The sequence below is a fragment of the Somniosus microcephalus genome, unplaced genomic scaffold (genome assembly GCF_052327205.1).
Source record: "Somniosus microcephalus isolate GS21.2 unplaced genomic scaffold, FLI_Smic_1.0 unresolved_chr3, whole genome shotgun sequence".
NCBI classification, from domain to species: domain Eukaryota; kingdom Metazoa; phylum Chordata; class Chondrichthyes; order Squaliformes; family Somniosidae; genus Somniosus; species Somniosus microcephalus.
Genome location: NW_028225181.1, coordinates 64,293,178 through 64,321,108, shown reverse-complemented (window position 1 = coordinate 64,321,108; position 27,931 = coordinate 64,293,178). Strand labels below are relative to the sequence as shown.

At 44.8% G+C, this 27,931-nt stretch overlaps 1 protein-coding gene across 1 annotated transcript; it reads left to right on the top strand.

The window, feature by feature from the left end:
* The first annotated feature begins 19,286 nt into the window (after window positions 1-19,286).
* LOC147091652 (uncharacterized) lies at window positions 19,287-23,501 on the top strand. Its single transcript, XM_085976567.1, has one exon. The coding sequence runs from the start codon at window positions 21,383-21,385 to the stop codon at window positions 22,205-22,207; it is 825 nt and encodes a 274-aa protein (XP_085832693.1). The 5' UTR covers window positions 19,287-21,382; the 3' UTR covers window positions 22,208-23,501.
* The last annotated feature ends 4,430 nt before the right edge of the window (window positions 23,502-27,931 follow it).

Genomic DNA, 27,931 nt, shown 5'->3' with positions numbered 1-27,931 from the left:
CTCTCCCCCCTCCGATTCCCATTGACTTCAATTTTACTAGGGCTCCTTGATGCCGCTCTCAGTCAAATGCTGGCTTGATGTCAAGGACAGCCACTCTTACCTCACCTCTGGCATCCAGCTCCTTTATCCATGTTTGATCTTGGCTGCAATGAAGTCGGGAGCCGAATTTTCTTGGCGGATCCCAAACCAGGCATCAGTGAGCAGGTTACTGGTGAGTAAGTGCCACTTGATAGCATGTTGCTGACACCTTCAATCACTTTTCTGATGATTGCGAGTAGACCTATGGGGCGGTAATTGGCCGTGTTGGATTTGTCCTCCTTTTCAGGACAGCTCATACCTGTAGAGTTTTACACATTGTCGGATAGATGCCAGTGTTATAGCTGTACTGGAACAGCGTGGCTAGAGGGTCGACTAGTTCTGTAGCAGAAGACTTCACCACGATCGCCGGTATGTTGTCGGGGCCCATAGTGTTTGCTGTATCCAGTGTCCGCAGCCATTTCTTGACATCTACATATAACTGAAGACCCTCAACTCTGGTACCATTTTGATCAATCTCTGCGCTTTCTCCAAGGCCATGACATCCTTCATAACGTGTGATGCCAAGAATTGAACACAATACTCCAGGTCAGGCTCAACATTAATAAATGATTTGCATAACTGCCTTGCTTTTCTATTCTATGCCTCTATTTATAAAACCAAAGATACTGTATGTGTTTTTAACAGTCTTATCAATTTCTCCTGTCACCTTCAAAGATCTGTGCACATAAACTCTCAGGTCTCCATGTACCTGCACTCCATTTAAAAATCTGTACCATTTAGTTTATATTACCTCTCCTCATTTTTCCTCCCAAAGTGTATCACTGCACATTTCTCTGGGTTAAATATTATCTGCCCTGTGCCAACTGTGGCTCAGTGGCCAGCGCACTTGCTTCTGAGTTAGATGGTTGTGGGGTCAAATCCCCCTTCAGGGTACTTGAGCACTTAAATCTAGGCTGGCACTTCAGTGCAGTGCTGAGGGAGTGCTTCGCTGTCTTTTGAATGAGACGTTAAACTGAAACCACTGCCCGCTCTCTCAGGTGGACGTAAAATATTCCATGGCACTATTTCGAAGAAGAGCAGGGGAGTTATCCCCAGTGTTGTCGCCAATATGTATTGCTCAATCTGCATAAACAGAAAAACAGATTATCTGGTCATTATCACATTGCTGTTTGTGGGAGCTGGCTGTGTGCAAATTGGCGGCCGTGTTTCCCACATTACGACAGTGACTACACTTCAAAAGTACTTAATTGGTTGTAAAGAGCTTTGATACGTCCAGTGGCCGTGAAAGGCGCTATATTAATGCAAGACTTTTTTAAAATGCTTCTGCCCATTTCACCAATCTGTCTATGTGCTCCTGAAGTCTACTTCTCTCCTCACTGTTTGCTCCATTTCTGAGTTGCGTTTCACATCCAACCTACGAAATTATGCCTTTAGGCTTAGGTCCAGGCCTTTAATACCTATCAGAAAGAGCACTGGCCCTAATATCGACCCCTGGGGGACACCACTGTATACTTCCCTTCTGTCTGATAAAAACCGTTCACCACTACTGTCTTTTATCTGTCCCTCAGCCAATGTCGTATCCACACAGCCACTGCCCCTTTAACCCCATGGGTTTCCATTTCCCTATCAAAGTGTAATAAGTGGCAATTTAACAAACGCCATTTGGAAGTCTATATGCACAAAATCAACTGTACTACACTCATCAACCATCTCTGTTACTTCATCAAAGAACTCAGTCAAGTTTGTCAGCTACAATTAAACTTGAAACAGTCCGTGCTGGTCATCGTTTATTAATCCATGTTTTTTCCAAATGACAGATAATTTTTCTCTGGGTATATGGTCTCTTAAGTGTCCCCACCACGGATGTTCGGCTGACTGACTCGTAGTTACAGGATTTATCCCTCTCTCCTTTTTCAAACAGGATGAAATATTTGCAACCATGCAGTCCACTGGCACCTCTCCCATAGCCAAGGATGATTGGCAGATTCTGGCCAGAGCCTGCGCAAATTTCCACCATTCCTTCCATCATACATCCCATCAGGACCGGGTAAATGTTTAACTTTATTATGGCACAAAGAGCGTTGGATTGAGAGGGGTTAACTGAAGTTAACTTTAGAGTAACTGTAATTAATGTCAGTCTCCACGGGTTAACTGAAGCTGTTTGTTCAGTGATTGTAATTAATGTCTGTCTCCACGGGTTAACTGAAGCTGTTTGCTCAGTGACTGTAAGTAATGTCGGTCGCCAAGGACCATAATTGTATCAGTGCAGGGTTTCCCTCTTCTATTAATAAGGTTCTCCTTTCTATGTGATATACCACAGTGTCGGTGAGAGCATCACCTTCGTCACTAACAGGGATCAGCGCGCTGCTCCACAGAGAGGGAGTCGGAATCTGAGAAAAGTAGATTGGAATGTTCCAACAATGGATCTGAACCTGACAACAGTAGACTGGAATGTTACAACAATGGGCAGGAGTTTCTCCTGGGCCTTTGACAAACTTTCTGAACATTATGATAATATGCCTTTAGAATTTCGGATACAGCTGGCACTTCAGGTTATTCAGTGCATTTACTATCCCCTCCTTGCTGCTATTGGTGTTCCTGGTAAGTCTTTCTATCCAGCTATTAATTCTATGTACCATGATTTACAGAATTAATGTCCTTGTCATTTAGTCCTGCTTCTTGTTGTAGTTGTTGTTTCTGATAAGTTTATGTATCCAGCTCTTCACTCTGACAACCTTTGCTAACAGTTTCACTCTTCTCTTAATTTACCCTAAGCTTAGTTCAGACCTCATATCCTGTGAATCACCAGGCCTGCCTATTACCGCCTCCATAAAATTGCCAATTTGCACCTTTGCCTCAGCCATTCCGCTGCATTAACCTTCATCCAAGCCTTTGTTAAATACTGACTCGACTATTTCAATACTCTCCTAGACGACCTTCCAGTTACAAGCCTCCATAAACTAGAGCTAATCCAAAACTCTGCTGCCCATATCCTAACACGCATCATGTCCCGTTCACCCATCACCGCTGTGCTAGCTGACCAACATTTGCTCCTGATCCGGCAAAACCTCGATTTTAATATTCTCCTCCTTGTCTTCAAAAACCACCATGGCCTCACCCCTCCAATTATTCATTCCTTGCTCTTTTCCCACAGGCCTGCAATGTGTCCCCCTTCAAGTATTTATCAAATTTCCCTTTTAAAGTTAATTTATTTCCCTCTGCGCCACTCCCACAATTTCTCTCTCTAGTCTTTCTTTCTCTGTCTCTCTCTTCTCTCTTTCTGACTCTTGCTCATAGAATCATAGAATGGTACAGCACAGAAGGAGGATAATCGTCCCATCGTGTCCGTCTCTCTGAAAGAGCTATCTAATAAGTCCTACTCTTTAGCCAGAGCCATCTATTAAATTCCCCTTCACCTCACTGCATAGAGAAAATTCTCCTCATCTCGCCTCTGGTTCTTTTGCCAATTATGTTAAATCTGTGTCCTCTGGTTACCAAACATTCCCCCTTGGAAAAAGTTTCCACTTATGTAGTCTATCAAAACTATGAAAATTCTATCATGATTTTGAACATCTATATTAAATCTCCACTTATGGAAATGGATAAAAATAGACCAGGTGTGAAAGTTCTCAATGGAGGAAAGGCATATTTTACTAAGCTGAGATGTGATTTAGCAAAAATGAAGTGGAAACAGCTACTTGAAGATAAATCAGTGTCACAGCAGTAGGAGGCATTCAAGTAGGCGATAGTGATGGTTCAGAGCAAATATGTTCCCTCAAATAAACAGCATGGGACTCCCAAATCTAGATCCCCCTGGATTTCAAGGAGCATACAGAGTAGGATAAAGGAACAAAGGGAAGCTTTTGTCAGATACCGAGAGCTCAATACTATAGAGAGCCTAGAGGTGTATAGAAAATGCAATGGTTACATAGCATTACATAGGATATACAGAACAGGAACAGGCCATTCGACCCAACCAGTCTTTGCCGGTGCTTATGCTCCACTCGACCCTCCTCCCGTTTTTCATCATCTAACTCTATCAGCATAACCCTCTAATCCCTTTTCCCTCATATGCTTATCTAACCACTCCTTAAATGCATCGATATTATTCGTTTCAACCACTCCCTGTGGTAGCGAGTTCCACATTCTCATAACACTCTGGAAGAAAAAGTTTCTTCTGAATTGCCTATTTGATTTCTTGGTGACTATATTATGTAGATGGCTTCTGGTCACTCTCTTCCCCACAAATGGAAAGACTCTCTCTGTATGTACCCTAACAAAACTTTCATGATTTGAAGACCTCTATTAGGTCACATCTCAGCTTTCTTCTTTCAAGAGTAAAGAGACCTAACCTGATGGGTGTACCTTTGCATTTCTGGTATCACCCTTGTAAATCTGTTCTGCGCCCTCTCCAATGTCTCTATATCCTTTTCATAATATGGTGATCTGAATTGAACACAGTAATCTATGTGTGGTCTACCCAAGGATCGATACATGTTTTCCATAACTTCACTATTTTTCAATTCTATCCCTCTAGCAATAAACCCTAGTGCTTGGTTTGCTTTTTGTATGTCTTTATTAACTTGTGTCGATATTTTTAGTGACTTGTGTATTTGTACCCACATAATCCTTTACTCCTGTATCCCACTTAGATTCTTATTTTCCAAGTAATATGTGACATCACTATTTTTCTTACCAAAACGTAATAGCTTACATTTATCTGTGTTGCATTTCATTTGCCAATTATATAACCATTCTGAAAGTTTAGTAATGTCTTCTTGTAATGTGCTGCATTCCTCCTCAGTATTGTGACCACCCACCACCAATTTGGTGTCGTTCGCAAATTTAGAAATTGTGTTTTGATTCCAAAGTTTAAATCGTTAATTTAAATTGTGAACAACAGTGGTCCCATCACTGATCCTTTTGAAACATCACTTCCCACCTTCTGCCACTCTGAAAAGCTACCCTTTACCCTTCCTCCCTGCTTTCTGTCTTGAAGGAGCTAGCTTTCCATTCTGACACTTGTCCCCTGACACTACATTCTCTGACATTGTTCGTGAGTCTATTATAGCGTACCTTATCGAAGACCTTGTTAAAATGTAGATAAATTACAATTACTGCATTACTGTTGTCTGCTTTCTCTGTTACCGCTTCAAAAAATTCAATTAGGTTGGACAAGCAAAGCTTTCGCTGTTGAAATCAAAGCTGACTCTTCATTTTTATAGTTTCCATTTCTGGATGTTCTTCTATATTCTCCTTTGGTAGGGATTTCATTATTTTTCCTACCACCGATGTTAAGCATGCCTGGCCTAATGTTCCCTGGACATGTTCTATATCCCTTCTTAATATAACTAGTACTTTAGCGATAAACCAGTGCTCTGGCACTACAACTTTCTCTAACGAATTGCTAATTATGTGTAGTAAATCCTCTGATATTTATTTCCTAGATTCTTTTAAAATACGTGGATGTAATCCATCTGGACCAGCGGTTTTTTCTCTTTGATTTTGATCAGTTTAGTATATCTCCTCGATTTAATTTGAATGCCGGTAACTCATTACTAATCTGATCATCAGATGTCATCTCCACCTATTCTATCTCCCTAGTAAATAATGAAGCAAAGTTATTATGTAATACTTCTACCATCTCTCTATTGCTGCCTTTGGTTTTATCCTGTCCTTTTCTTTGTGGCCCGATTCCCATCACAACCTCCCTTTTTTTATTCATGTGCCTGTAAAATATTTTACTTTTTTTTAATATTCCTTGATAATTTAATTTCATAGTTCCTCTTTGTCTTCCTAACTTATTGACTGCTTTCCTAATCCCTTCATATTACCCCATCCATCCACTCCTCTGCTGTCCAGGTACTTAATGTATGCCTCTTTCCTTAACCTCAATTTTTCCCTTATGGCGTTATTCATCCACAGTGTCTCAATAGTGTTTAGTTTGTTCTTGGTTATTAGCAGAATATATTTTTCCTGCACTTTGTGGAACACTGTCTTAAATCTTTCCCATTGCTGTTCTGCCTCATTGGTTGACAATAGTGTTGCCCGTTTTATTTTCCCAAGTGCTATTCTTAGCCTCTCTAAATCAGCTTTTCTCCAATCTGTTACCCTGACCTCCTTAATTAATATCTTATAGCGTCTTATATTATGTCCACTATTGCTTGGATTTTCCCGTACCTTTACTTCTCTTATCTGCTCTGGTTCATTCCCCGTTACTATATCCAATAGTGAATCATCCCTTGTTGGGTTTTTACAAATAGGCTTATAAAGGATTCCTGTAAATATTGTAGGAACTCCATTCCCTTATGCCCTTTATCTACATCTTCTGTTAAATTACTATCTGGGAAGTTGAAATACCCCATGATTATTCTTTTATGTATTTTTACTAATTTCCCTAATTTGCCTGCATAGTTCTTCCTCCACTTTCCTTCCACTATTATGTAATGTATAGACTACACCTGTTAGTGTGATTAATCCTATATTATCTTTTCTCTCTATATATACATGTGGATTCGATTTCTATCTTGCTGACAGCTGCATCACGTATATTTCTGCCATTATTTTATCCTGAATAATACAGCTACTCCACCTCCCCTTATACACTCTGTCCCTTTTCTAAATATGTTATAACCTGCAATGTTTAATTCATAGTCCTGATTTTTCTGTAGCCATGTCTCAGTGAAATTAAAAAGGAAATTATGAAAGCAAAGAGAGGGCATGAAAAATACAGGGAAGTTAAAGATATTTTATGAATACATAAAGAGCAGGAGGATAGCGAAGGAAAGTATAGGGGCTATTAGAGACCCCAAAACGTAACTCTGCGTGGAGCCAGAAGACGGGCGTATGGTTCTTGAGGACTAATTTGCGACAGAAAAGAGGGACAATGCAAACATTACAGTTAAAGAGGAAGAGTGTGAAATATTTGTTGGGATAAGCATAGAGAGAGGGGAAGTCTTAAGAGGTTTAGCATTTTTGAAAGTAGATAAATTGCCAGACCCAGATGAAATGTATTCAAGGCTGGTTGGAGAGGCTAGGGAAGGTCATGTTGAGTAAGTTGATTGAATTTTTTAGGAGGTAACGATGAGGATCGATGAGGTTAGTGCATTTGATTCAGTCTACATAGATATTAGCAAGGCCTCGGACAAGGTCCCAAATGACAGGTTGGCCATAAAAGTAAAAGACAATGGGATCCTAGGGAAAGTGGCAAGTTAGACCCAAAGTTGGATCAATGGCAGGAAGCAAAGGGTAGTGGGTGTTTTTGTGACTGGAAGGCTGCTTCCAGTGGGGTTCTGCAGGGCTCAGTACAAGGTCCCTTGCTTTTTGTGGTATCCATCAGTGGTTTAGACTTCAATGTAGAGGGCATGATTAAGAAGTTTGCAGCTCAACAAAAAAATGCTGTGTGCTTGATAGTGATGCAGATAGCTGTAGACAGCAGGAAGATATCAATGGACTGGTGAGGTGGGCAGAAAACTGTCAGATATAATTCAATCCAGAGAAGTGGGGAGGGCTAACAACGCAAGGGAATACACTATAAATGGTAGGATACTGAGTAAATAAGAGTAACAGAGTGATCTTGGAGTGAATGTCCACAGATCCCTGAAGGCAGGAGGACTGGTTGATAAGATGGATAATAAGGCATACGGGATACTTGTGTTTATTAGCCGAGGCATAGAATATAAGAGTAGAGAGGTTATGCTAGAACTGTATAAAACACTAGTTAGGCCACAGCTAGACAACTGGGCACAGTTCTAGTAACCACTTTACAGGAAAGATGTGATTGCACCCGAGAGATTTCAGAGGAAATTTATGAGGATGTTGCCAGGAGTAGCTAAATTTGTCTACGAGGAATGATTGGATGGACTGCGATTGTTTTCTTTGGAATAGAGGAGGCTGAGGGGATCCTGAATTCAGGTAAATAAAATTATGAGGGGCCATAAGAACATAAGAACATAAGAAATAGGAGCAGGAGGAGGCCAATGGGCCCCTCGAGCCTGCTCCGCCATTCAATAAGATCATGGCTGATCTGATCCTAACCGCCAATCCATTATCACAGAACCATCTCCTGAATCTAACAAAATTAAACACACGAAATAGTAGCAGGATCAGGCTACACGGCCCCTGGGCCCGCTCTGCTACCCACAGGGCCATGATCGATCCGAACCTAGACTCATGTCCAAATTCCTGCCCGCTCCCCATCACCCTTAATTCCCTTTACTTCTAGGAAACTGTCTATTTCTGTTTTAAATTTATGTAATGATGTAGCTTCTACAGCTTTTTGGGGCAGCATATTCCATGGACCTACCACCCTCTGCGTGAAGTAGTTCCTCCTCATCTCAGTTTTGAAAGAGCAGCCCCTTATTCTAAGACTATGCCCCCTAGTTCTAGTTTCACCCATCATCGGGAACATCCTCCCTGCATCCACCCGATCCAACCCCTTCACAATCTTATATGTTTCAAGAAGATCGCCTCTCATTCTTCTGAACTCCAATGAGTAGAGTCCCAATCTACTCAACCTCTCCTCATATGTCCATCCCCTCATCCCCGGGATTAACCGAGTGAACCTTCTTTGTACTGACTCGAGAGCAAGTATGTCCTTTCTTAAGTATGGACACCAAAACTGTACGCAGTATTCCAGGTGCGGTCTCACCAATACCTTGTACAACTGAAGCAATACCTCCCTATTTTTATATTCTATCCCCCTAGCAATGAAAGCCAACATTCCATTGGCCTTCTTAATCACTTGCTGCACCTGCATACTAACCTTTTGAGTTTCGTGCACCAGGACCCCCAGGTCCCTTTGTACTTCTGTACTTTCAAGTTTCTTGCCATTAAGATAATAACTTGCTCTACGATTTTCCTGCCAAAGTGCATAACCTCATACTTTCCAGTATTGTATTCCATCTTCCAAATCTCTGCCCACTTACTTAGCCTGTCTATGTCCCCTTGCAGGTTTTTTATGTCCTCCTCACTCACTACTTTCCCTCCCATCTTAGTATCATCTGCAAACTTTGATATGTTACACTCGGTCCCCTCCTCCAAATCGTTAATATGGATTGTAAAGAGTTGGGGACCCAGCACTGACCCCTGCGGAACACCACTAGTTACTGATTGCCTGTCTGAGAATGAACCATTTATCCCAACTCTCTGCCTTCTGTTAGATAGCCAATCCTCTATCCATGCCAGAATATTACCCCCAATCCCGTGATTATTTATCTTAGGCAATAATCTTTTGTGTGGCACCTTGTCAAATACCTCTTGGAAGTCTAAATACACTACATCCACTGGCTCCCCTTTATCCACCCTATATGTTACTTCTTCAAAGAACTCCAGCAAATTTGTCAAACATGACTTCCTCTTCATAACACCATGCTGAATTTGTCCTATTAAATTATGATTATCCAAATGTCCTGTTACTGTCTCCTTAATAATGGACTCCAAAATTTAACTATCACAGATGTTGGGCTAACTGGTCTATAGTTTCCAGCCTTCTGTCCACTGCCCTTTTTAAATAAGGGTGTTACATTAGCAGTTTTCCAGTCTGCCGGGACCTTTGCCGAGTCCAGGGAGTTTTGGAAAATTATTACCAATGCATCCACAATCCCTACCGGCACTTCCCTCAAGACCCTAGGATGTAAGCCATCAGGTCCAGGTGATTTATCCGCCTTGAGTCCCATTATTTTACCGAGTACCACTTCCTTAGTGATTTTGATCGTGTTTAGCTCCTCCCCCCTTTAGCCCCCTGTTTGTCCAGTGTTGGGATACTCTTAGTGTCTTCTACTGTAAAGACTGATATAAAATATTCATTCAGTGTTTTTGCCATCTCCACATTTCCCACCATTAATTTCCCAGTCTCATCCTCTAAGGGACCAACATTTACTTTAGCCACCCTTTTTCTTTTGATATAAGTATAAAAACTCTTACTATCTGTTTTTATATTTTTTGCTAATTTACTTTCATAATCTATCTTCCCTTTCTTACTCAATCTTTTTGTTATTATTTGCTATCTTTTAAAGTTTTCCCAATCCTCTATCCTCCCACTAGATTTGGCTACCTTATACGCCCTTGTTTTTAGTTGAGTACTATCCTTAATTTCTTTACTTAGCCACGGATGGCTGTCTTTTCTTTTACACTCTTTTCTTCTCAGTGGAATATATATTTTTTGGAAGTTGTAAAATAACTCCCTAAAAGTACACCACTGATCATGTATCGTCTTACCCTTTAATCTATTTTCCCAATCCACTCTACTCAATTCCGCTCTCATACCTTCATAGGCTCCTTTATTCAAGCTTAGCACACTTGTTTGAGATCCAACCTTCTCAAACTCTAATTGAATATGAAGATAGAGTGGATAGGAAGCACCTATTTCCCTTAGCAGAGAGATCAATAACCAGGGGGCATATAATTATCATAATTTGTAGAAGGATGAGAGGGGAGTTTTGGAGAAATGATTTCACCCAGCGGGTGGTGGGGTCTGAAACGCAGTGCCTGACAGGGTGGTAGAGGCAGAAATCCTCAACACATTAAAAAGTAGTTGGATTTGTACTTAAGGTGCCATAACCTGCAGGGCTACAGATCTAAAGCTGGAAAATGGGATTAAGATGGATAGCTCTTTTTCGACTGGCGCAGACACAATGGGCCGAATAGCCTCCTTCTGTCCCATAAATTTCTCCGATTCTATAATTCTATGGCCTAGAAATTGGGTTGGGGCGCCAAAGTGGCGCAAAAGTCGCCTGAGCGCAGGATTTAGCGCAGCGATCGGAGTAATACCGATCGCCAGATATTCAGTTTCAGTGCCCCTCGAGGGAGATGGGGTGAGGCTCGACGCACACCGTGTCCCTCTTAGGGCACTGAAACTGATTATCGCAGCGCAATGTGCTGCAGCGCCACACGCTGCGGCACGGCATGCTGCGGTACTGCAGGCCTTCCTCCCACTGTTAAGGGGGAGGTGCCTGCAACAGCGCGATCCCCGCTCACGAGTGCCGGCAAATGAGCCCGGCACCAAGGAGAAGTGCCGGGCTCTCGGGAAACAGCCGCAAATGCCACGGGGTGGGGCGTTAGGAGGCCGGGGACGGAGGTGCTGGCAGGTGGCCGCCGAAAAAGTGGCCGCCCTGCAACTCCACCTTAACTTGCGCTGCTGCCGGCACAGTAAGGCCCTGTGAACCGGGCGCGGGTAGCGAATGGTGCAACTGCGGTGTTCGCTACCAAATATCGCAAACGGGGCGCAAATGGGGTGCTGCGCACACCGATGATGTCTTCCATGGCAGCGCAGCGCAACAGGCTAACGCCACCATTAGCGCCACTCCTGAATATCGCGGGAGGTGCAGCCAGTGGAGCTACAGCCACTACCTGCCTCTTTAGGCGCTAACAGGTGGCGCTACTCACCCAATTTCTCCCTCTATGATTCTTAACCTTCGCTACTGTAAAAAAGAACAATCTCCGCTTCTCAGTCTCTCCATGCAACTAAAGTCCCAGATCCCTGTTACCATTCAGGTAAATCTCCTTTACACCTTCTCTGATCCTTGACATGCTTGCTAAGTGTGCTGGACACAATACTCAGCTGGGGCCTAGCCACTGATTTATAAAAAGGTTAGCATTTCTTCCTCGATTTTGTTAATCTGTGTCTCTGTATGGAAGGTCAAGAACTGCGTATGTTTTTTTAACATTCGCTGCAACTTCTGCCACCTTCAAACAATTATGTACATAAACCCCAGGTCTGTCTCACTTTAACAATGGACCGTTTAGCTTATATTGCCTCTGCTCAAACTTCCTACCAAAATGTTTCACATCACACATTTCTGTGTTAAATTGCATCTGCCATGCATCTGCCCATCTCACCAGTCTGCCTGTGTCCCCCTGAAGTCTGTTACTGTAATCTGCAAACTTTGAAATGATGTGCTGTTTACCCAAGTCCATGGCATTGATGTATATGTAAAGAGCAATGGTCCCAAAGTCGACCACTTGGGAACATCTCTGTATTTTTCCCTCCAGTCTGAAAAACAGCCGTTTACCACTGCTCTCTGCTTCCTGTCTCTGAGCTAATTTTAGCGTCATGTTGCCATTGCCCCTTTAATCCCAAGTGACTCAAGTTTGATATTATTTGGTACTTTATCAAACGCCTTGTGAAAAGATAGGGAAATTGGAAAGTAGAGGCAGAAGCAATCATAAAATCATAGAATTGGTGAACAAGTTGTATTGACAATTTGTTTAGTGAAGCATGACATGCGCACGGATCATAAATACAAATTTAATTGAATCTAATTGTATAAATCAAGGTCAAATATGGATGGCAGTGCAGGCAGTGTGCCGCAACTGTTACATTTGGGAGTTTGTGGAGAGAATTATGATCCAGGACAACCATATTTGCAATAAGTGCCTGCATCGTGAGGAAGTTGAGCTCAGAGTTTTTAAGCTGGAGTCTGAGGTGCAGACATTGTGGGGATTCAGGGGTGGGTACAGTTACCTGGACACTTTGACACAGGAGGCAATCACACCCTTTAGGTTAGGTAGTGGTACAGTTATGGTTAGTGATCAGGGACAGGAGGGTGTGACTACAACTCAGGCAGGATTAGGGAACCCCAGGTTCAGTGCTGGAGGAGCAGCAGCTTTTGCCCTTGTCCAACAGGTGTGAGGTTCTTGCTGCCTGTGTGGATGTGGGAATAGCCTGCAGGATTGATCAGGAAACGGACCATGGCAGCATGGAACAGGAGGCCATTCAAGTGAGGGAGTGAAAGGGAATGTTGTTGTGGTAGGGGACAAGATATTCAGAGGGAAAGATACTGTTTTCTGCAAATGCGACCGAGATCTGAAGGTTGTGTTGCCTGCCCGGTGCCTGGGCTAAAGCCATCTCCTCGCAGCTGGAGAAGAACTTGGAGTGGGAGGGGGAGAATCCAGTTGTTGTGGTCCACATAGGAAACAACAACACAGGTAGAACTAGGATTAAGCTTCTGCTGAGAGATTTGGAGGAGCTAGTTTACAGATTAAAGAAGCAGAACCTCAAAGGTAATAAACTCGGGACTGTTACCCGAGTCTCGCGCAAATTGGCATAGGAAAAACAGGTCAGAGCTTTAAATGTGTGGCTCAAAGAATAGTGTGGGAGGAAGGGGTTTCAGTTCATGGGGCACTGGCACCAGTACTGGGGAAAGAGGGAGCTGTTCCGGTGAGACGGGCTCCACTTAAACCATGCTGGGACCAGTGTCCTGGTGAACCGAATAACTAGGGTAGTAGACAGGGCTTTGAGCTAATGAAGCCTGAGGATTAGGAGGATTTTAGAACTCAGCAAAGGAGGACCAAGAAATTGATCAAGAAATGGAAAATGGAATATGAGAGTAACTGGCGAAAGACATAAAAACAGACTGCAAATCTTTAAAGTTATGTAACCAGCAAAAGATATGTGAAAGTAAATGCGGGTCCTTTGCAGGCTGAGACAGGAGTATTTTAATGGGGTATAAGGCAATGGCATATAAATTAAGCAAGTACTTTGTGTCCCTCTTCACAAAAGAAGATCCAAAAAACTTCCCGGAAATAATGGAGAACCAAGGGGCTAGCGACAATGAGGAACTGAAAGAAATTAGTCTCAGTGAAAAAGTAGTACTGGACAAATTAATGGGACTGAAAGCCGATAAACCACCTCGACCTGATGGCCTACATCCTAGGCTTTGGCCAAGAGGTGGCTATAGAGAGAGTGGATGCAATGTTTGTCCGTTTCCAAAATTCCATAGATTCGAGAACAGTTCCCACGGATTGGGTTGTAGAAAATGTAACCCCACTGCTTAAGAATGGAGGGAGAGGGAAAACGGGGAATTACAGAGCAGTTAGCCTGACATCAGGTCTAGAAAATACTGGAATCTATTTTTATGGACGTGGTAACATGGCATTTAGAAAACAGTAATACGATTGGGCACAGTCAATACAGATTTATGAAAGGGAAATCGTGTTTGACAAATCTATAAGAGTTTTATAAGATTGTAAATAACAGAATAGGTAAGGGGCAACCTGTGGATATGGAATGTTTGGATATTCAGAAGGCATTCAATAAGGTGCCACACAAGAGGTAATAAAACAAAATTAGGGCTAATGGGGTTGGGGTAATACACTAGCATGGATTGAGGATTGGTTAACGGACAGAAAACAGAGTAGGAATAAACGGGTTGGCAGGCTGTAATTGGTGGTGTACCGCAAGGATCAGTGCTTGGGCATCAGGTATTCACAATCTACGTCAAAGTTTTGGATATGGGACGAAATGTAATATATGTAAGTCTGCTGATGGTACAAAGCTGGTTGGGAATGTAAGTTGTGAGGAGGATGCAAGGAGGCTTCAAGGGGATATAGACTGGCTAAGTGCGTCGGTAAAAACATGGCAATTGGAATATAAGGTGGAAAAAATGTGACGCTATCCATTTTGTAGGACAAATAGAAAAGCAGATTATTATTAAATGGTGAGAGATTGGGAAATGTTGGTGTTCAGATGGGCCTGGGTGTGTTTGTACACGGATCACTGAAAGTTAACATGCAGGTATAGCAATCAATTAGGAAAGCAAATGGCATATCGGCCTTTATTACAAGAGGATTTGAGTATAAGAGTAAAGACGTCTTACCACACTTATATATGGCCCTGTTGAGACCACACCTGGAGTATTCTGCACAGTTTTGGTCTCCTTACCTAAGGAAGGGTATACGTGCCACAAAGGGAGAGCAACGAAGCTCCAACGGACAGGTTCCTGAGATGGGGGATTGTCCTATGAGGAGACTTTGAGTTGTCTAGGCCAATAGACTCTAGAGTTTAAGAGAATGCGAGGTGATTCACTGAAACATACAAAATTCTTGCAGGCCTTGACAGGGTAGATGCAGTCAGGATGTTTCCCTTGGCTGGGGAGTCTAGAAACAGACGGCACAGTCTTAGAATGAGGGATCTGCAATTTAGGACTGAGATGAAGAGAAATTTCTTCACTCAGAGGGTGGTGAAACTTTGGAATTGTGTACCCCAGAGAGCTGTGGAGGCTCAGTCGTTGAATATATTCAAGACAGAGATCGCTAGATTTTTGAATATTAGGGGAAGAAAGGGATATGAGGATAGTGCAGGAAAGTGGAGATAAGGTAGAAGATCAAACCTGATTGTATTGAATGGAAGAGCTGGTTCCAAGGGCCAAGTGGCCTACTGCTGCTCCTATTTCTTATGTTCCTATGTTCTTATGTTTCATGTAGTTTTGACATGGTAACAGGATATTTATCTCGTTGGTTAATATTTTAAGCACTTTGCTTTGATTCCTTGGCGTCAAACCTTTGCTCGTTGTATTTATTCTTCCCATCTGTAAAGAGCCATTACAGGTTTGGCTGGCTGAGGTCAATTTTTAGAAACATCCTGTTTTTCTTGTTCTCGATTCAGTTGTACAGAATGCCCTGGGAATGAAATTCCTGGATTGAGGCGGGAGCAGTGCAATGAAGACGGCTCTGGGAATGAAATTCCTGGACTGAGGTGGGAGCAGACTAACCTAGCCGGCCATGGGAATCAAATTCCTGGACTGAGTCGGGAGCAGTGCAATTTAGGCAGCCCTGGAAATAATATTCCAAGATTGATGTGGAGCAGTGCAATCGAGGCAGCCCTGGGAATTATATTCCTGGCATGAGGCGAGAGCAGTGTAATCTGGACGGCCATGGGAATGAAATTCCTGGATTTAGGCGGGAGCAATATAATCTGGGCGCCCCTGGAATTGAAATTGCTGAACTGAGGCGGGGGCAGTATAATGTAAGCGGTCCTGGGAATGAAATTCCTGGACTGAGCAGGGAGCAGTGTAAACTAGGCTTCCCTGGGAATGAACTTCCTGTACTGAGCAGGGAGCAGTGTAAACTAGGCTTCCCTGGGAATGAACTTCCTGTACTGAGGCGGCAGCAGTGTAAGCAAGATGGACCTGGCAATGGAATTCATGGAGTGAGGCGGGAGCTTTGTAACCTAAGCGGTACTGGGAATGAAATGCCTGGACTGAGGTGAGATCAGTGTAATCTAGGCGGACCTGAGAATGAAATTCATAGACTAAGGTGGGAGCAGTGTCAACTAGGCGGCCCTAGCAATGAATTTCCTGCACTGAGTCGGGACCAGTGTCTTGTAGGCAGTCCCATCATTCCATCACTTGGATAATCTCTACAATTATGCCGTTTAGTAATATATATTTATTTTGAAGGTTTTTAGCCTAATGATCTGAGATGGGATAAATCAGAGATCAAGATTGGGACAATCCATTTTTTTTCTTATTTTATTCCTCCCTTTTTTCAGACGTCTCTCGACTTTTGTTCTCAGTTAAAGTGCAATACAGGAATATAACTTCCTTTTGCTCTGTTCTGTCCCCAGAATTTTCTGGCCTCCTGAAATACCCTCTAATCATTCAGTTCCGGACAGTTTCTCGTTTCCCACCATCTCCAGTTCTGCAATAGTGGCACTGCTTCTGATGGTTATAATAGGATTATAAGGATAATTTACTTTCTCACCAAATATTTATTCTGCCAGATTTCAATACATTTATTTCCAATCTTTGTTATGAATTTACAATCGGTTCCCATGCCTGTCTGACACAGTCCAGTGAATCCCCGGAGTGCATTGCGCACAAGTATTCTATTCCTAGTACTGGTGAGAGTGATTGATCCTCTGGGGATTGCAACCAGAATCAAGTCCACTGCACCACATGTGTCTCAGCTGCACGGGGGGTGGGAAGGAAAAAGAATGGAAGAGCAATAGTGGTAGGAGTTTCCATAGTTAGGGGAGTTGACAAGTGTTTCTGCGGCCATAAACGTGACTACAGGATGGTAGGTTGCCTTCTTGATGCCATCGTGAAGGATATCACTGAGCGGCTGCAGAACAATTTGTTGAGGGAGGGTGAACAGCCAGAGGTCGTTGGCCATATCGGTACCAATTACACAGGCAGAAAGAGGGATGAGATTCCCCAGGCAGATTTTTAGGAGGTAGGAGAGAGATTAAAAAGCAGGACCATAAAGCTAGTCAACTCCAGATTATTACCGGTGCCATGTGCTAGTGAGTACAGGAGTAGGAGGTTAGAACAGATGAATGCGTGGCTGGAGAGATTATGCAGGAGGGAAGGCTTTAGATTCCTGTGGCATTGGGACAATTCCTGAGGAAAGTGTGACCTGTACAAGCCGGATGGGATAAAACTCAACAGAGCCGGGACCAATTTTCTCACACGGCAGTGCACTAGTGCTGTTGGGGAGGGAATAAAGTAGCTTGGCAGGGGGATGGGCACCATCACATAGGAGTAGAAAAAAGGAATAAGGTGCATAAAAGAGTGAGTGTGTTGGATAGTTCTTGTGAACATAGTATTACTGGAGGCGGAAGTAGTTCCATATTAGATAGGAGCAGACTCAGGAAGACTACGCAACATCCAATAATGGGTTTAGAACGCATGTACGTAAACACACACAGTGTGGTGAACAAGATTGGTGAGATACAGGCACAATTAGCAGTGTGGCAATGTGGTATTGTGGCTTAATAACTGTGAGGACTAGGCACTTAATGGTCAAGGGTAAAAAGTGCTCAGAAACGATAGGGAAGGAAAAAAAGCGAGGCGGGGTGGCAGTGCTGCTTAAGGAAGACATTGTAGTTTTGGAAAGGGAGAAAGTTCTTGAGGGGACAAGTACAGAATCCATTTGTTTAGAGTTGAGGAGCTCGAATGGTATGATCACGCTATTGGGGCTATTCTACAGTCCTCCAAACAGCGGGAGGCAGGTAGAGGAGCAAATCTGCAGGAAATCGCAGAGATATGCAAGAGCTATAGAGTGGTGATACGGGGGGACTTTACTTACCCAAATCTCGATTTGGATAATGCAAGGATAAAGGCAAAGGAGGGGGAGGAATTTCTGAAATGTGTTCTGGCGAATTTCATTGACCAGTATGTTCTTAGCCCAATTATGAATGAGGCAATGCTGAATCTGGTGCTGTGGAATGAGGTGGGCCAAGTCGACCAAGTGCCTGTGGGAAAACACTTGAGGACGATTGATCATTATATCATCAGATTTGAACGAGCAATGGAGAGGTGCAAAGAGCCACCTAGAGTGGATCTTCTAAACTGGAATAGGGCTAACTTTAACGGGATGTGAAGGCATCGAGACAGGGTAAAATGGAACCAAAGACTGACAGGAAAAACTACAGCGAAACAATTGGTGATCTTTAAGGTGGAGATGTTCCAATTAAAGGCTAGGTATATTCCAACAAGAGAGAAGGGTAAGAGAACCAAAGCAAGGCTCCTTCGATGACAAGGGCGATAGAGAAGATGATTAAACATAAAAGAGCTTTTATGATGAATATCAGGCGAATTCTTCAAGGGAGAGCCAAATTAAATACGTTAATTTGAGATGGAAGGTGAAGATGAAAATAAGGTTGGCAAAGAGAGATTATGAGAGTAGAATGGCAAGTAACATAAGAGGGAACCCAAAAATCTTCTACCAGCTAATAAACAGTAAGCGGGTACAATTAGAAGGGGTGGGCCTATTAGTGACGAAGAAGGTGAGGATTGATGAAAGGAATGCAATGGATGTTGTCTACATGGATTTTAGGAAGGCGTTTGACAAAGCATCACTTAGGAGGCTGATTAATAAAATGGAGGGTCATGGAATAGTGGACAGTTGCAGCTTGGATAAGGAATTGGCTTACAGACAGGAAACAATGAGTTCTGGTAAATGGCTGTTTTTCAGACTTGAGGATGGTAGACAGGTTATGCAGAATTTTTATAAAATGCTGGTTAGGCCACAACTGCAGAATTACGCCCAGTTCTGGTCATCACACTTTAGGAAGAATGTGAAGGCACTTGAGAGGGTGCAGAGAAGATTTACCAGAATGCTTTCGGGTATGGGGGATCTTAGCAACAAGGACAGGTTGGAGAAGCTGGATGTGTTTCATTAGAGAAAAGGAGGTTGAGGGGTGATTTGATAAATGTGTACAAGATATTGGCAGGTTTGGATAGGCTAGATGGGGAACGGCTGTTCCCACCAGTGCATGGTGCATGGACTGGTGTACACAGATTTAAGGTTTTGGTCAGGAGATACAGGGAGGACATGAGGAGAAACGTTTTTATGCAGTAAGTGGTGAGGACATGGAACTAGTTTCCGATGGAAGTGGTGGAATCAGAGAAACTCAATGTTTTCAACGGGAGATTGAATCGGCACTTGACAGAAATAAACTTGAAGGTCTACGGGGATAGAGCGGGGGAATGGGACTGACTAGATTGCTCTACAGAGAGCCGGCACAGACTCGATGGGCCAAATGCCCTTCCCCTATGCCGTTATGACTCTATGATTCTATGACACTATGTTTTACTGTTCTTGTCATTTACTCCACTGCCCCAGCTGCTGTCAGTATACCTGGTAAGTCTCTGTACCCAGCTATTAATTATATAATCGATGTTTCACTGAATTACTGTTCTTGTCATTTACTCCCCCAGTCCCCCCCAGCCCCCCGCATTGGTATTCCTGGCAAGTGTCTGTATTAATTCTGTAAATAATGTTTAACACTATTTCTCTCGTTGTCTTTCCCCAGCCCATCCAAGCTGCTGTTGGCTATTGATACTGAAAGTGATACGGTGTTACCAAGATTCAAATTTGCTATATTCAACTCAGGCAATAATATTGGAGGAGACTCTTTATTTAACGAATTTCAGTCTGTTTTCTCCACCGAACATTTGTAACAGATCAGAAGAATGTTGCCTTGGTTTACGACATTTTCCACCTAATGGCGAAAGGTCATCGACCTGAAACGTTCATTCTCTTTCTCTCTCCACAAATGTCTGACCCGCTGAGTATTTCCAGCATTTTCTATTTTTGTTTCAGATTTCCAGCATCCGCAATATTTTGCTTTTGTGTTCACTTAATGGTCGGTATGTTTACTTACACAGAGTCACAGGAACAAACCCTGGCAGATCACATCAACATCTTCAAATGTCTGAAATATCCGCTAATCATTCAGTTCCAGTCAGTTTCCCACCATCTCCAGTTCTGCATTAGTGACACTGCTTCTGATGGTTCGAATAGGATTACAAACATAATTTACATTCTCGCAAAATGTTCATTCAGCCAGTTTCAATATGTTTATTTCAGATTTACAGTGTCCGTCGAATTTTGCTTTTGTTTTCACCTAATGCTCGGTGTAGGTAGTTACACAGAATCACAGGAACAAATCCTAGCAGATGTCATACACATGCTATCTATTTCCAATCTCTGTTTTGAATTTATAATTGCATACCATGCCCGTCTGGCACAGTTTACTGGATCGGTCAGTGAGACCCAGAATGATTCTCCGTTACCTCTTGCTGTACTTCAAGATAAACAATTCCAGATTAGTAACTGAATTACTGAGGATAAGGAAATCCTTTGCCATCTTCGCATCTACTATTCACTGCAAAAGTTGCAAACCATCAGGTGACAAAGTACAAGGTTAAATCTCTTTCATTTCTGTTCAGATACTTTACAAACACATTCGGTGATAAGTTGCTTTTGTGGTTAATTCGTTGATTCCATGCTAATAAATGCACTTAATGAGACATTGCCTGTTCAATTATAACTATTTATTTTAATTCAGAGTCCACTCTTTGCAATGTTATTTTGAAAATCTTCAATTCAATCATCTAAAATTTGTGCATTTTTAAAAAATGCAGAAAACTCAATCTTTAACACATTTCTTACAGCCCAGTTATCTTTTTAACTGCAGTCATTTGGATTTATTATCTTAGCATCTGTACATTTTAAATAAAAATGCGTGTAATTATTGCATGTCACGGTTGCAGTTTCTGTATTTTGCTGTTGCATTCATCTTCAGTTGGAAACATAATGGCTATTCTAATCAGGAGCCGGAATGCAAGTGGGATTTCCCCCTCCCTAACACAGGGGGACAGAAGCGAATTGCACCGCTCCAAATGCTGATTGATCCCGGGACACGAAGGCTTTTGGACAGTTTCTGGTCCTTTCTGTCTCTGGTACCCCTAGTAATACTTTTGTCTGCTGAGCTAAATGTAGATCGATTGATCTCTCATTGATCAAACATCTGTAACTTTCCTGATGTATGTATTTATTCCCATTTCATTTCTTGATTCCACAATGTATTCCCAATTATTCTTAAATTAAACCCTGTATTCAGCCCCAGAGGTAATTTAATTAGATTATATCATTGAATGTCGATTATAAGTTGCAGATTTCACCCCGAATTACAACAAACTGCTGTTTTTGCTCCCAGCCTGATGTATAATTTCTCTGTTTAACTTCCTTCCTCACAGTTAATTTAGTGACGATTGTGATCCTGTCTCGGGGAAAGTGTGGTCTCTCCAAATGTGTCACACGCTACTTGGTGGCTATGGCAGCGGCGGATCTACTGGTCATCATCCTCGACCTGATATTAAGGCACATTCCGATTGTTTATAGGGAACAGTTTAGCTTTGTGGCGTCCATCCCCGTGTGTAATATCCATGGCGTCCTGCTTTTTGCAGCCACAGACTGTTCGGTCTGGTTCACCGTCACTTTCACCTTTGATCGATATGTTGCCATTTGTTGCCAGAAGATGAAAACAACATATTGCACCGAGAAAACAGCGGCTGTGGTTCTGGGAACAGTGACTGTGCTGGGCTGTTTAAAGAACATCATCTGGTATTTTATGTTAATGTATAAATATGCGCTTGTGAACTACCCCTGGTTTTGCTTTATAATAATCGATGTTTGGTATTCACCGATTTGGGTTGCAATCGAGTTCCTTCATCACATTCTAAATCCGGGGATCCCATTTGTGGTGATTCTGCTGCTCAATGCTCTCACTGTCAGACACATTTTAGTGTCTGGCAGAGCCCGCAGGAGACTCCGGGGTCCCAGAAGTGGGGAGGGTCCCAGAGACCAAGAGATGGAGAGCCGCAGGAAGTCCATCATTTTACTGCTTGTTATCTCGGGCAATTTCATCCTGTTATGGGCAGTGTTTATGGTGTATTCTATATGGTACCGGATGTGGGAATTGGGGTATAGATCTGTACGTCTACCTGTTTATGTACAAGAAATGGGATTCATGCTCCAGTTGCTGAGTTGCTGCACAAATACTGCGATTTATGCCATGACCCAGACTAAGTTCAGAGAGCAGTTGAAGAATGTGGGGAAATATCCCTTTACTCTGATTGTAAAATTCATTAAAGGATGAGAAAAAGTGGGTAATTTGTAGCCTGAGAGATTCCTAGGCCTGATATTTTGGCAAGCCGTGCTCCCCCATCAGGGGGCCCAGTGATCTGGGACATTAACATGCTCACTCACACACTGTCTGCACTGGGCTCCCTGTGATGGGCGCTGTCATCTGGCAGGCCCCATCTGGAAAGGCACCAGTGCCCTTGACAAAGATAGCCAACACCAACGCACCGCCTGAAGCAGCGCAACTCCCGCCTGCACCAAGATGGCGGCCGCCTTGCCCTAGACAAAAATGGTGGCGCTGCTCAATGAACAATGTAGCGGGACATCGTCCCCCCCGCCCTGTACAAAGATGGTGGCTGTCGGGGCCTATACCCAGCTGGCGCATTGACGCCATTGATGTTTTCGCTTCACGGAAGCGATGCCAAGTGTGTGACAGCATCCGCAGGGCACAGCAGCTGGAGCTTTACTTAACTTGGGAGTGAGCAGCGAGAGGAAGTGTCCCGGCTCGGGCCTGTGCAACCTGCATGAGGCCGAGCAGCCCAGCACCAGGCAGCGTGTCCACCCAACCACCCACTGCTAGCTCACCGCCTGCCGGTCGCTCTCCACATATAGAATAGGCAGGACCTCCATGCTGTCCTTATAATTCGATATAAACCTTTAAAACCTATTTATTTATCTATCTATTTATATCTCTTTATAAATCTATGTACCATTTTATAACACTTTATAAACTTTTATAATCCTTTATTAATCACAGGTTAGTTACAGAGTCAAGCTCATCTACACTGTCCAATCAAACACTCCTAGGGCAGGTACAGCACGGGTTAGACACAGAGTAAAGTGCCCTCGACACCATCCCATCAAACACTCCCAGGGCAAGTACAGCACGGGTTAGACACAGAGTAAAGTGCCCTCGACACCATCCCATCAAACACTCCTATCGCATGTACAGCCCATGCTAGATACAGATTAAAGCTCCCTCTGCACACTCCCATCTAACACTTCCAGGAACTGTACAGCACGGGTTAGATACAGAGTAAAGCTCCCTCTACGCTGACCCATCAACACTCCAAGAGCAGTTACTTCACGGGCTATATACTGAGTGTGGTAAACCACTGTTATTGTTGTTCACCTTTGTTGTTGTTGTTGCACACTGTTGTATCTATGCATGCCTCAGCTGGCTCCGCCCCTGGCTCCACCCACATGCCCAGGTATAAAGGTGACTGCTCTGCAGCCACCTGCCTTCTTGGAAACCAGTCAACCACGAGAGGCATGCTCTGTTCTTTGTCAATAAAAGCCTTTTAATTACTCTCCTAACTCTCCGTATTTTATGAGTAATTGATAACGCATCAATTTTATTAAAAATAACAAAATGTCGGCACCAAATGCTGAGCAGCAGGCGCTGCAGCAAATGACGGCACCAAACGCTGAGCAGCAGGCGCTGCTGCATGCCCTCAGACCAACATGCCTGGACCTAGACCCTCAAGAGGCGGGTTCATCTACCAAGTTCGCACAATAGCTGCATTGCTTCAAAGCTTACCTGGAAGCCTCAGCCGTGACACTAGATGGAAACAAACTAAAAATCCTGGCCTCCAAGGTGGGCCACCAAGTCTACACGCTCATCCAGGACACGACTACCTATGCGGCGGCTATCGATCTGCTAAAAGGACAATACACACGCCCGGTAAATACGGTTTATGCCAGACACCTCCTGAGATCCCGCAAACAGCAGTCCGGGGAATCGGTGGAGGCAATCCTACGGGCACTACAGATACTCGGCCGAGCCTGCGATTGGAAAGAGTTATCGGCCGCGACACACGCGGAGGGACTTATCCGAGATGAGTTCATTGCGGGCCTCAAGTCCGACTACTCCCGGCAGAGACTGTTGGAGAAGGGCGAAATCGACCTGAAGAAGGCAGTGTCCCTTGGGCTCTCGCTAGATGCGACCCACCGGAATATGGACGCATTCTCCCCTAACCGCTCCGCACCGTGAACGCCGCAACCTTGGGTCATGGGACCGCCACCCCCGGCACCAACTGCTGCAGCGATGTCCAAGGGCCCGAAATGTTACTTTTGTGGCCAGGCAAAACACCCCAGAGCATGCTGCCCGGCGAAAAACGCTGCCTGCTCTGGCTGTGGGAAGATAGGACACTACGTCAGCGCCTGCAAAGGTAAAACCGCTAACGCCAGCAACGCCGCGTGTGAACCGTGGGGGCAGCCATCTTGTCTGCCATCTTGGACACCTCCAGCCACGTGGGGATCAGGATCATGGGCGCAGCCATTTTGTCCGCCATCTTGGACGCCTCCAACTCCAATTGCGGGTGACCCGGACTCAACCACCGCCTCGTCTGGCGACCACAGCGACTCGCTCGACCATACGCTGGCCTCCGTGATGCTGGACCAATCTCTCCCTCACCAATTGTCCAGGTCCATGATGGACATTACGGTAAACAGCCGCGCCACTACCTGCCTTTTCGACAGCGGGAGCACGGAGAGCTTTATCCACCCCAATACGGTGCGCAGTTACTCTCTCCCGGTCCTGCCAACACGCCATCGGATCTCTATGGCTTCCAAATCCCATTCAGCAGACGTCAGTGGCTATTGTGTAGTGACCCTTTCAGTAAGGGGCACAGAATACAAAAATTTTAAATTTCTTGTCCTGCCCCATCTCTGCGCTGCCGTTCTACTGGAGTTGGATTTTCAGTGCCACCTTAAAAGTGTCACATTAGCGTACGACGGACCCCTCCCCCCACTCACAGTCTGCAGCCAGCAGCTTTTAAATCGCCCGCCACGCACCATTTGCAGCCTCTCCACGCTTAAGGTCCCCCCCCCCCACCTTGTTCGCTAACCTCACCCGCGACTGTAATCCCATCGCTACCAAAAGCAGACGGTACAGTGCCGGGGATAGGAGCTTCATTAAATCCGAAGTAGCAAGACTCCTGAAGGAAGGGATTATTGAGGGTAGCAGTAGCCCATGGCGAGCACAAGTGGTGGTAGTGAAGACTGGCAAAAAACAGCGCCTAGTTATTGACTACAGCCAGACGATCAATCACTGCACCCAGTTAGATGCATACCCACTCCCCCGCATATCTGACATGGTCAATCAGATAGCACAATACCGGGTGTTCTCGACGATTGTTCTGAAGTCGGCATACTACCAGCTCCCCATCAGGGCTGAGGACCGCCAGTACACAGCTTTTGAAGCTGACGGTCATCTCTACCAGTTCCTCCGAGTCCCCTTCGGCGTCACCAACGGGGTTTCGGTCTTCCAAAGGGAGATGGACCGAATGGTTTACCAGAACGCGCTGCAGGCCACCTTCCCCTATCTCGACAACGTCAACATCTGTGGCCACGACCAGCAGGACCATGACGTTAACCTAGAGAAATTCCTCCGTACGGCCCAGCGGCTGAATCTAACATACAACAAGGATAAATGTATGTTTCGCACCACGCGCCTCGCCATTCTTGGCTGCGTAGTGGAGAACGGAGTCATCGGCCCCGACCCCGACAGAATGCGCCCCCTTATGGAGCTCCCCCTCCCCCACTGCCAAAAAGCACTGAAGAGATGCCTAGGGTTTTTCTCTTACTATGCACAGTGGGTGCCCAACTATGCGGACAAAGCCAGACCCCTCATCAAGTCCACCTCCTTCCCCCTGACAGCAGAGGCATGTGCAGCCTTCACTCTCATAAAAAGAGATATTGCGAAGGCCACAATGCACGCAGTGGATGAGTCCATCCCTTTCCAAGTGGAGAGCGATGCATCCGACTTCGCCCTAGCTGCAACCCTTAACCAGGTGGGGAGACCGTATCCTTTTTCTCAAGGACCCTCCAGGGCCCCGAGATTCGACACTCCTCTGTCGAAAAGGAGGTCCAGGCCATTGTGGAAGCAGTGCGACATTGGAGGCATTACCTGGCTGGAAAACGATTTACCCTGCTCACTGACCAGCGTTCAGTAGCTTTTATGTTTAATAATAAGCAGAGGGGCAAAATAAAGAACGACAAGATCTTGAGGTGGAGAATTGAACTCTCCACCTACAATTACGATATCTTGTACCGGCCCGGGAAACTCAATGAGCCCCCAGATGCCCTATCACGTGGTACATGCGCCAACGCGCAGGTTGATAGACTGCAGACCCTCCACAATGACCTCTGCCACCCGGGGGTCACCAGCTTCTTCCATTTCATCAAATCCCATAACCTGCCCATCTCCATCGAGGAGGTCAGGACCATGACCAGGAACTGCCAAACCTGTGCCGAGTGCAAACCGCATTTTTACAGGCCAGACAGAGCAAGCCTGATCAAGGCCACTCGCCCCTTCGAGCACCTGAGCATCGATTTTAAAGGGCCCCTCACCTCCTCTGACCGCAACGTATACTTCCTCAACATAATTGATTAGTACTCCCGTTTCCCGTTTGCCATCCCTTGCCCAGACATGACCAGTACCACGGTCATTAAATGTCTGAATGACCTTTTCGCCTTGTTCGGCTTCCCTAGCTATATCCATAGCGACTGGGGCTCATCCTTTATGAGCAACGAACTCCGTCAGTACCTGCTCACGAGAGGTATTGCTACAAGCAGAACCACCAGCTACAACCCCCAGGGGAACGGCCAGGTGGAAAGAGAGAACACGACGGTTTGGAAGGCCGTCCTCTTAAACTTAAAATCTAAGGGCCTTCCGACCTCTCGCTGGCAGGAGGTCCTCCCTGCGGCGCTCCACTCCATTCGGTCACTGCTTTGTACGGCCACCAATGCCACCCCCCATGAAAAAATGTTCACTTTCCCCAGGAAGTCCACATCGGGGACCTCGCTACCGACATGGCTGTTGTCTCCAGGACCCGCCCTACTGCGGAAGCACGTGGGGTCCCATAAAATTGACCCCCAGGTCGAGAGGGTGAGCCTCCTCCACGCCAACCCCCAGTATGCTTACGTGGCGCACCCAGACGGGCGGGAGGACACAGTCTCCATACGAGACCTCGCACCTTCGGGTGCCCCTGAAACACTACCATTGCCATCCACCACTACCCACAACCAAACCCCTGTAGACAGCATGCCGCAGCCCCAGGACCCGCCATTGACCACCCAACCACTCAATGAGATGCCAGATTCAACGTTGGATGCTGCACCATCACCGCCGCCACCACGATGATCGGGACGACATACAAGGCCACCTGATAGACTTACTTACACGAACCTTTAGTACACTTCACCCCGTCGGACTCAATTTTAAACAAGGGGTGAATGTAGTAAACCACTGTTATTGTTGTTCACCGTTGTTGTTGTTGTTGCACACTGTTGTATCTATGCATGCCTCAGCTGGCTCCGCCCCTGGCTCCACCCACATGCCCAGGTATAAAGGTGACTGCTCTGCAGCCCCCTGCCTTCTTGGAAACCAATCAACCACGAGAGGCATGCTCTGTTCTTTGTTAATAAAAGCCTTTTAGTTACTCTCCTAACTCTCCGTCCTTTATGTGTAATTGATAGTGCATCACTGAGTAAAGCTCCCTCTGTACACTCCCATTGAATACTCCCAGGACATGTACAGCACGGGTTAGATACAGATTCAAGCTCCCTCTATACTATCCAATCAACAGTGCAGGGGCAGGTAATATACAGAGAAAAGCTCCCTCTACACACTCACTTCTAACACTGCGAATAAATGTACAGCACGGGTTAGATACAGAAAAAAGCTCGCTCTACATTATCCCATAAACAGTCCCAGGACAGGTACAACAGGGTTAGA

Excerpts from the sequence above, each read along its gene's own strand:
- LOC147091652 (XM_085976567.1), top strand. The coding sequence starts at position 21,383 with ATGGCAGCGGCGGATCTACTGGTCATCATCCTCGACCTGATATTAAGG.